This window comes from Mus pahari, chromosome 1 (genome assembly GCF_900095145.1).
Source record: "Mus pahari chromosome 1, PAHARI_EIJ_v1.1, whole genome shotgun sequence".
Lineage (NCBI taxonomy): Eukaryota > Metazoa > Chordata > Mammalia > Rodentia > Muridae > Mus > Mus pahari.
The window spans coordinates 103,445,184-103,454,380 of NC_034590.1; the positions used below are offsets into that span (position 1 = coordinate 103,445,184).

The 9,197-nt window shown below is 44.9% G+C and overlaps 1 protein-coding gene across 1 annotated transcript in view; it reads right to left on the reverse strand.

Moving 5' to 3' along the window:
- Positions 1–9,197, reverse strand: part of Adam12 (ADAM metallopeptidase domain 12) — a 324,955-nt gene that overhangs the window by 103,713 nt on the left and 212,045 nt on the right. The window contains exon 5 of the mRNA XM_021194809.2: positions 4,179–4,255. Coding sequence (XP_021050468.1) covers positions 4,179–4,255 — 77 coding nt within the window. The remainder of the gene's footprint in view (positions 1–4,178; positions 4,256–9,197) is intronic.

The following is a 9,197-nucleotide window of genomic DNA, read 5'->3' on the forward strand; positions in this document are numbered from 1 at the left end:
TTTAAGACCCTCTTCCTAACTGCCTGGAAGTCAGTCTTCCACTAGTAGCCTTCAAATGAAGTTATAGAACTCTCAGCTCCTTCTAACCATGCCTGCTTGAATACTGCCATGCTCCTGCCTTGATGATAATGAACTAAACCTATGAACCTGTAAGACATCCTCAATAAACACTGTCCTTATAAGAGTTGCCTTGGTCATGGTATCTGTTCACAGCAGTAAAATCTAACTAAGATAACTTCTATTCCAATATTTTAATTTTATTAATTTTTTTTTGTGGTGCTGGGAATTAAACTTAGGGTCTCATGGATGCTAGGCAAGAGATCTACCATGGAGCTACCCTTCCAGCCCTTGATAATTTATTTAGTTGAATTTCAAAAATCATCTTGTACTGCCTTTCACATGGGAAGTTCCAGACTATAGCCAAGGGCTACACAGAATGCGTCAGGGATGTTCCCCACACTGAAGGCTCTTCCTGCAGGGCAGGAAGAACCAGAGAAAAGAATGGACACACAGGATATGGACAGGTATTTACAGAGGACCAAATGGTGCCAGAAGAGCTGAGGTGAGTGAGCATATGCCATTCACATGGCTCAGGGTAGAGCTGCACTAGACGGAGGCTTCATGGAGAGGCATCCCTTTGATTTGGCCTTGGCAAACCCAACTGAGCGAAGGCAGGGGACAAGCAGGGATGACAACAAGAAACATGCATGGGACACAGCTAGACAACAGCATGGCAGAACAGGGCAGCTCCCTCAGGGAAGAGAGCATGGAGCTAACGAAGACTGCTGGTCCAGGGCTGGGGAGTCTTCAGCAAGTCAAATGCATGCCACACAAACAAGCCGACCTGAGGTCAGGTGCCCAGCACTGGAGGAGAAGCTGAATGTGGCACTGCGCATGTATACCCCAAGCACTGGGCAGGGAGAGGCAGGCCTGACTGAAAGCTGATCTAGCTGAACTGGTGAGCTCCAGGCTCAGAAAGAGATCTTGTTTCAAAAAGTATGATAGAGATCAACAGAACACACTCAGGGCTCACCTCTGACCTCCACATGTGCACATATGAGGGTGAGTCCATCTACCCACTACACACATACACAAACACACACACAGACAGACACACACACACAGACACACAAACACACATACATGCACACACACACATGCACACACATATGTGCATATGTGGTTTCTAGGTCTAAACTACAAGAGGAACAGCTATAAATCTATGAATTTAACAGAATTGGATGCACTTTGTCCATCATTATGGGAAGCCAATGAAGAGGCACTTGTATAAGCCAATTCTCTGTGTGGATTGAGAATACTCAGATATTTTCATGCCATTGGGTTTCCAAAACATACCATACTTAGCACAAAATCTACCCCTATTTTCTATCTTAGTGTCTATCATGCTGGTGATACTACGGATAAATACAGTTCTTTATTTCCAGCCTGATTGATTCTTCTGTCAGGGAACTGTAGATTGGATACAGCGTTCTGCTTCTCTCATGGAAAGATAAAGTTGACAGCATAGGTCTGTGATTTCTCTGTTGAGTGCTCTGTGTTAGAGTGGCAAGAAGATCTCAGAAGGCCAGGGGGAGGCAGGAACACAGTCACAATGACTGCACAACATTCTTCAGCCAGTTATGGAGCCTGTGGCCAGTGACAGGGAAAGAAATGCTTTCCAGGAGTTGGGAATGGGAGGTGGGTGCAGATGCAGACATGGTTGTGTCTGGGTGACTTTGCTATATGGGGATTACCCGCGTCTCTATAGGAGTATGGAGAGTTCAGGAAGTTTGTAGGAATAGATATTTAGTTGGCAGTGCAGGAAGAATGAAGTATGTGGTGGCTGGCATGGCAGTTACCTGGGGCAGCTTGCCACCTTAGGATGTGTTGTGCCACTGTTTCCGCTGGGTTGGGTATGATAACTGCTATCAGTACTCCCTCGTGGAGAAATGAGAAGGATCATGGGACTCACAAGGCTTAGAGGTGGATGACAGAAGCCAGGTGTAGTGGCACATGCTCATAATCCTAGCACCAGGGAGGCAGTGGCAGGAGGATTAGAAATCAAAATAAGCCTTGGCTACATAGAAGTTTGAGGACAGCCTTGGCTATGTGAGATCTTGTCTTAAGAAATAAAATGGTAAAGCTAAACAAATCAAGACAAGTAAGGAATGGGCCATGGGTTAGGGAACTCTTCTGTAGTAGCTGTCTATAAGTTGCACAAAAGATTTCCCTGTGTGCCACCCATGTTCCTGTGAGCAACCCCAACACATGCACTGGCTTGACTAGCAGTTTACAGGGGTAGAAGCCTTTCTCGGGTCTATGGATGTCTTCTCCATCTGGGGTACATACATATTTCTTTATATACTCCCCAGGAGAGGTCCCACATTAGAGTCTTACTGTGGGAAACCCCCATCCAGTAGTTCTAGATAGCTATGGTCACTGGCTCATAAACTGTTTTTATCAAATGTATCCACCTTGTTCTCGGCACTCATCTAGCCTTTGATGTCTTCATAGAGACCTCCTGACAACTGGATGCCCCTCAGTGTTGATCCATCATGGCATGCTCAGCATCTCTGGCTTCCCTTTGTCCTTCTTGCTAATGCTCACCATTGCTCTCGATGCTGCCAATCCTTTCTTATTATTTGCCTGTGTCAGCAAAACTAAACACATAATGTTTGGGCCCGAGCATCTATCCATGTGCCACTGTGACTCTCCCAAGGGTGGGCAATGAACCAACCAGCACAATTAGGATGCACTTGGGAGATGTTTGCTGAACTTGAGATGTCCTCACGCTTCCACCCCTACCCCCTCAAGAAATAAGCTTACTAATGCCAGCAGCTTCTTGCCATCAGAATATAATTCAGTATGACGAAAACTAAACTGTGTTCATTATAGTCTAAGTCCCCGAAACAAACAATTCACATAGCCTCCAATGTGGTAGTGTTAGGATTGGAGCTTTTAGAGAGATGAGAAGTTTGGTTAAGGGCATGAGAGCAGAGTCACAGGAAGGATTTACAAAGGAAACTAACTCCAGAGCTTCCTATCTCCACACACACAGAAGGAAGTCTTGAGTGTATATTAACTCAGTGCCAAACAAAAGCCCAGAGATGAGCTCTCAGACATGAACATATTATGTCAGCACCTTGATCCTAAACTCAGCCTCTTGGGCTGTGGAAAGTTTCAGTCTCCTACTCTGAGAAATTTTGTGTGGTTCAAGCTAAAATATTGTCTTAGGTTATATTTATGAATATATATATATATGTATATATATGTATATATATACATATATATATTCATACATATATACACACACACACAAACACATATATATGCATACAGTAGCATTTAGTAAAAGTAGAGGCCATGGATTTGAGCCAGTTTGAAGATGTCTTTTTCTTCTTTACACCTGGGAGGATGGAGCTTAGGGCCAAGGAGGTGTCCATGGTCCTACAGCTGGCTTGCTGCCTGATTACTGTGTTTCAACCATGGTCTCAGCCTACCAACCCTCAATGGCCTATTCACCTTCACCCAATAGACTACTTTTCTGGTTGCTGTGATCAGACACCCCACAAGATGTAATCTAAGAGAGGAAGGGTTTATTCTGGCTTATGGTTTAAGATATACTCGCATGGCAGGTGATGGGAGTGGCTTAGAGGTCAACTCCACAGTGAGAAGGCAGGGATTAAATCTGTTTTGATTAAGCAAGCTGCTATGATATTAATAAACAAAACCATATCTCTTAGCACTTGGAGGTTTTAAGCATCAGGGCCACGGACACAAAAGCTCCTTCACGCAATGACTGTGTTCTTTCATTTTCTGGAAGTGTTGGAGACTGGATCTAAGGGTTTGTGTAGCTAGGCATTTTTACCACTGAGCCATAGCCTCAGCCCCAACCCATGCTTGGGTGCTGAAATTCAGGTAGTTCTATGGTTCTCAGACTCCCACCCCAACACGCCAGCAGGAGAACAGAGGTTAAAGAAGGGGAAATGAAGGGGAAGCAAAGATACTGGGTCAGCTGTGTAATTTGCAAGTAGCTACACAGGCCTCATCCCTCTAGCCTAGGCTGAGGAACACCTGTATTGTCCACAGTGTCTTCTCTCAGGGCCTTAAAGTGAGTGCAGAGACAGGGGTGGTCTACAGCTGGTTAAATCAGAGCTTTGGTGGTCGCAGCCACTTACCTGAGACCAGAGCAAGTACTGAGGCTGACCACCGATGCAGCATCACCTTGCACATGTCCATGGTAGTAACAATGATCCTGAAAGGGATCGAGGGGAAATCAGTCAGTCAATCAATCAATCAATCAATCAATCTTCCTCCAACTTAGAATCACCCAGATTTCTCTAATCCTCTCTCCTTACGTTGCTATAGGACATACTGTATGACACAGGCTGCCTTACCATTCAAAGCTAAGCCCAATGTGACTTGCCCAAGTCTATGGTTAGAGTATCAGACCTGCTTAGAGACTACCAGAAGGGTTTGGACATGCTTGATCAGCCTCCACTCTCACATGTCTGTCACCTCACCCCCCAAGGGGAGCCCTGATGCCTACTGTTGTACCAAATGCAGCAGTAGAATAAATCACACTGACACCTCTGGTTTACCCTCATATAAATTGTCTCCAGTAAAAAGCAGAGGAAACGATGGGGGGCATTTAAGCACACTGTGAGATGCACTAAATCCTGGCCTGAAGGGATGGCTTAGGAACAGCAGAGCAGACAGGGTTGGTGAAGAATGAAAGGATCTCACAGAGTCACCTACACACATCTTAGGAGGAAGGTCACTGAGGGAGGTCTCAGAAGAAAAAAAAAAAATCCCTGTAGGTAGCATCCCTAGAGAAACCTCAGCACAGATGCCTCCTGGGAGGACAGATCTCTGTCCAGATTCAAGGTTAATTGTGCTGGTGAAAAAAGGTTCAGTCGCAGCTCCAGTTAAATAGCTGACTGGAAAGGAATGGCCGCTCATACCCAGCACTCCTCACCCAGGACTCTAGCAGCATACCAGCTTTTTGTAAGAAAGGGACCATCTCTTCTAAGTGACAATGAGATTTCAGCCTGCCTCTGACATGCTCATGTCACCTCACAGGTGCCTTACACCTGGTGATGACAGTCATTCACAAAGACGATCTTAAGTCTCCTAGGAAAAATGACTGGTGCTAGAAAGATGGTTCAGTGGCTAAGGGCATTTGCTGTTCATGCAGTGGATGGGGGTTTGGTTCCCAGCACTGGCTCTGTACCTCACAACCATCTGTAATTCAGTTCCAGGGAATCAGATATGATACCCTTTTTCATCCTCCACGGGCACCTGAGTGCATGTGGTACAAACTCATGCACCACCACCATTACTATCACTATCAAGTAAACAAACAAACAAACAAACAAACACCAGATGAACTTGAGTAACAGGGAAATCCTTGATATCATGAGAAATTTGCTAAGATAATCTCATCTCAACAACACGAGAGGATAAAATTCTTGGGTCATCTAAAAGACAAAGGATGAAGGGAGGGGAGAAGGCTGCAGGGAGACAGGTAGTGCTGTCTGAACTTTTTATTTTCTGACTTTAGAGTCCTTTATAAAGATTCAGAATGTTAATATTTTACCCCCATTATTGTGCAAGAAAATTCTTTGAACCTGACTATTACTGCTCAGAGTTTCTGGCTTTATAAATTCGAGTCTCTTCTGTCCCCTAAATTTACTGTTACTAAAGACAGTTTTCTTTGAGGTCACGGGTACATGCCTTTTATTTTCTTCTATTTACATAGTCTTGAGAGTAGCTCTTTAATCTCCCCAGGATTTATTTACAACCTGGAAGTACAGGCCTAGTTTATGCTGGCTCCTACAAGCTCACACCAGTCATTAGTCACCACTGCTCATCAGTTTTCTCCCAACACTCTGTCATATGCTGTGTTTGTGACTTTTCTTGTTTGTGTGATACCTGATAGAAACTTCAAGGAGAAAGGACTTCTTTCGGCTCATAGTCCATTGTGGCAGGGGAGGCACAGTGGACTTCTTGGCAGTGGGAGAGGGATGCTGCTTGCTCCCCGGTGACAACAAAGAAGTAGAGAGTAGCTTAGCCCTAGTGACCCACTTCCTACAACAAGGCCTCCCTCAATAGTACCACCAGCTGAGGACTTAGTGATCAAGCATGCGAGACGTTCAAACACATCATATGGGAATACTCATATCGTCCACCAAAGAAGGCTCAACTGTCCACTCCTAAGCCAGTTCCACTCTTTTAATTACAATTGTTTTACGTGACAATTGGATAGCCTGCAGAGCTAATTCTCTTTTACAATTAAGATTAAATTCCCATGCCATACATTTCACTATTTTAGAGCACGCCATGTCAGCATTGTAATGGTGTTCTGTTTGGAGTACACAGAGCACCTGAAGTCCTCCATCACTAAAATCTGTAAGGATGCACAACCATCTCCATCATCTCATTCCAGAGCATTTTAATGACCCCACAGAGACACCTGGAACCCCACAGTCCCTCCTCACCACCCCTGGTGACCATTAGTCTCCTCTCTGTCCCTATGGCTTTGCTTGTTGTGTTCATTTTTTGTAAATGGAAGCCTGCTTGCTATACATGGCCCCGTGCCTGGCTTCTTTCATGCAGCATAATGTTTTCCAGGTTCCATCATGAACTCTGATTTTTCTTGCCGAAGAGTATCTCACTGCACATGCTGTAACATGGACAGCTGGTGTCCAGAGGTCAGGGCTGGATAAGGAATTACCTACAGATGGAAAACTGCAAAGGCAGTGGCCGATGGAGGGAGCACACAGTTCAGGGAGCATGGGGTGCCTAGCAATCTCTCTCTCCTCCATGAGACTATCCTTTTCAGTGAGCAGTGGCTTGGTCTAATTCAGGGACTGAGAGGGGATATGGTTGCTTGGCCAGCCACATCAGATATCTAGTAGAGCATCAAGGAGGGGAGAGAAGGATAGAAGTGTACCTCCTTGCCTGTGTAGATTTTGAATGACTCTGCTCTCCCCTTTACTTTCAGGGAGTCATGTAAAAATTTGTTCACATGAGGGATGCGTGTAACTGGACAGAAATATCTCAGGGCATCAGGGGGATCTTGGTCCCCTTCTAGGCTGTGCTATACAGGCTGGGGGTGGGGGTGGGTTCTAGCCCTGGGCACCACCTGTAGGAATGTCAAAGCTGAAGGTGACACTGAGTAGGACAGCATAACAGTTGCCATTGAAGTCTAGGCTGCCCAGATGAGCAGGGTCACTAGCCTTTGAGATCTGTCTTAAGAGCTTGCCTCATTTGGGGGAGCGGATGATAAACCACACAGTGACAATAATTACTGACTTCTGAAATTTGAAACCCATTTGTTCTCAGGCTCTGTTGTTAATGGATTATTTATCAAGTGTACTTTCTAATTAAATACACAGGAATACAAGCTCATTAAAGCGCAGGCTGAGAACAAATTAGTATCAAATTAATTTCCAGTTCAATAACTTGAAATATTGCTTTTATGAAGCAGGGGAAGTGGAGTTTAGTGTTCATAAACCATTCCTTGATGTCAACCACCCTACCCATCTTAGTTGTCATGAGAGCTCACAACTTACTTCTCAGTTTACCTGAGTTAGCTCCTGAGTCCCTTGCTCACTCCTGACAGGGATTAATCTCTTAGACTGCAGAGCACAGTCACTTGATTCTCCCAGACAATTCCAATTTCCTGAAATTCAGTTTTTTTTTCAACATGACTCACCACATGCAAATGAACATGATTTCATTTTGATGAAGTTGTGAGTCACTGTCTGGATAATTTCATGACTCAGAAAGACATAGTTGGTCCATCCCTCCATGTATTGGTTGAGAAATTGGATTGTGGCAGAGTTGCATTTTATGACCCTGCAGGGACCTTGACTCCTAAGCAGGGTCAGAGGCAGAGGGATCTTTATAGGTCCCTGATCAGAGACCAGCAAAACTCACTTTGGTCCACAGGCTAGTATGTACCTGTATCTGAAATCAGCTGGTCCCTATACTTAGACTTTCAGATGCTCAGGCCAATCAGATCTTCTAGGCATAGGAACACTTGGCCCATAGGTTCCGCATGTGCCACACAGCTGGAGATATGACAGGCAGCCAGCGGTCAGAGATCTGTGCCCAACCCAGAGAACCCTGGATCTGCCTTACCCCAGTGGTCCTTGGTGGGTAAATGTGGCTATTGGTCTCTGTATAGCCATTCTCAGACCTCAACCCTCTCCTTTCTATGATTGCCCCCAAAGCATCCAACTGCACAGCCTCCTGACTCTAAAGATTCTCTGAACAAGATCATGCCCTCCTAGGACCATCTTCTTTGCTTCGTTCTGCTGATCCAATGCATTCTACTTCTCCCAACAAAACCTCATGTGGAAGAGAGTTCTGAACATGCACAACCACAAAATTACATCTCTCCCTTCACAAAAGCTCTAACTGTGCATTTTATATACTTATTATTTAACCGAATGCGTTTCCCCACTCCAGTAAAATACTGTTTTCCTTCTGTTTAATACTATCAATCAAACCTAATGGTGGGTAACAGGAAGCTGGAGTAACAACTCTTGAACCTGAAAATTGGTAGCCCTCAACTCCATGCCCTGCGGGAAGTCAAATCAAACTCCTGCTACCCCCCTCTCTGTGGACTAGGAGAAAGGGGATTTTTTATATGCTGAAGTGGTAGCAAAAGTAGCCCAACTTTGCGATTTAAAAGGACTTTTAGAAGACAGCATCTGGGAGGGTGTGCTCAGAGAATGGTGTTTTCGATGAGCTTCCAAGGGCCTTGACCACCACTTTCATAGTCAATACAGTTGATTCAATGCTTGAAGGAAAGATGTTTTTAGCTGGAAAGAAGTTGGGGCCATCTAAGGCCAACCTTGCTTTTCCAGCTAACTTCTTGCCTAAAGGATGTGGAGGATGAGGTCATGATCGTTTAACTGCAATTAAAGGTAACAGAGGTTGCTGATGGTAGGCTCCCCACTATGTCCCACTGCTAGGGACATATGCCCTGCACCCTCATGAGCCTCTCCTTTCTCAGAAAAAGCTTCCACCTACAATGGAAGCTTGTGCTCCACACTCTTCTGCAGGGTCTCATGCTGATATCAGTCATGGGACCAAAGGAGAAAGGAGTTATTTCCAAAGGAAGAAAAAAAATGCAGATGAGAGAGAGAGAGAGAGAGAGAGAGAGAGAGAGAGAGAGAGAGAGA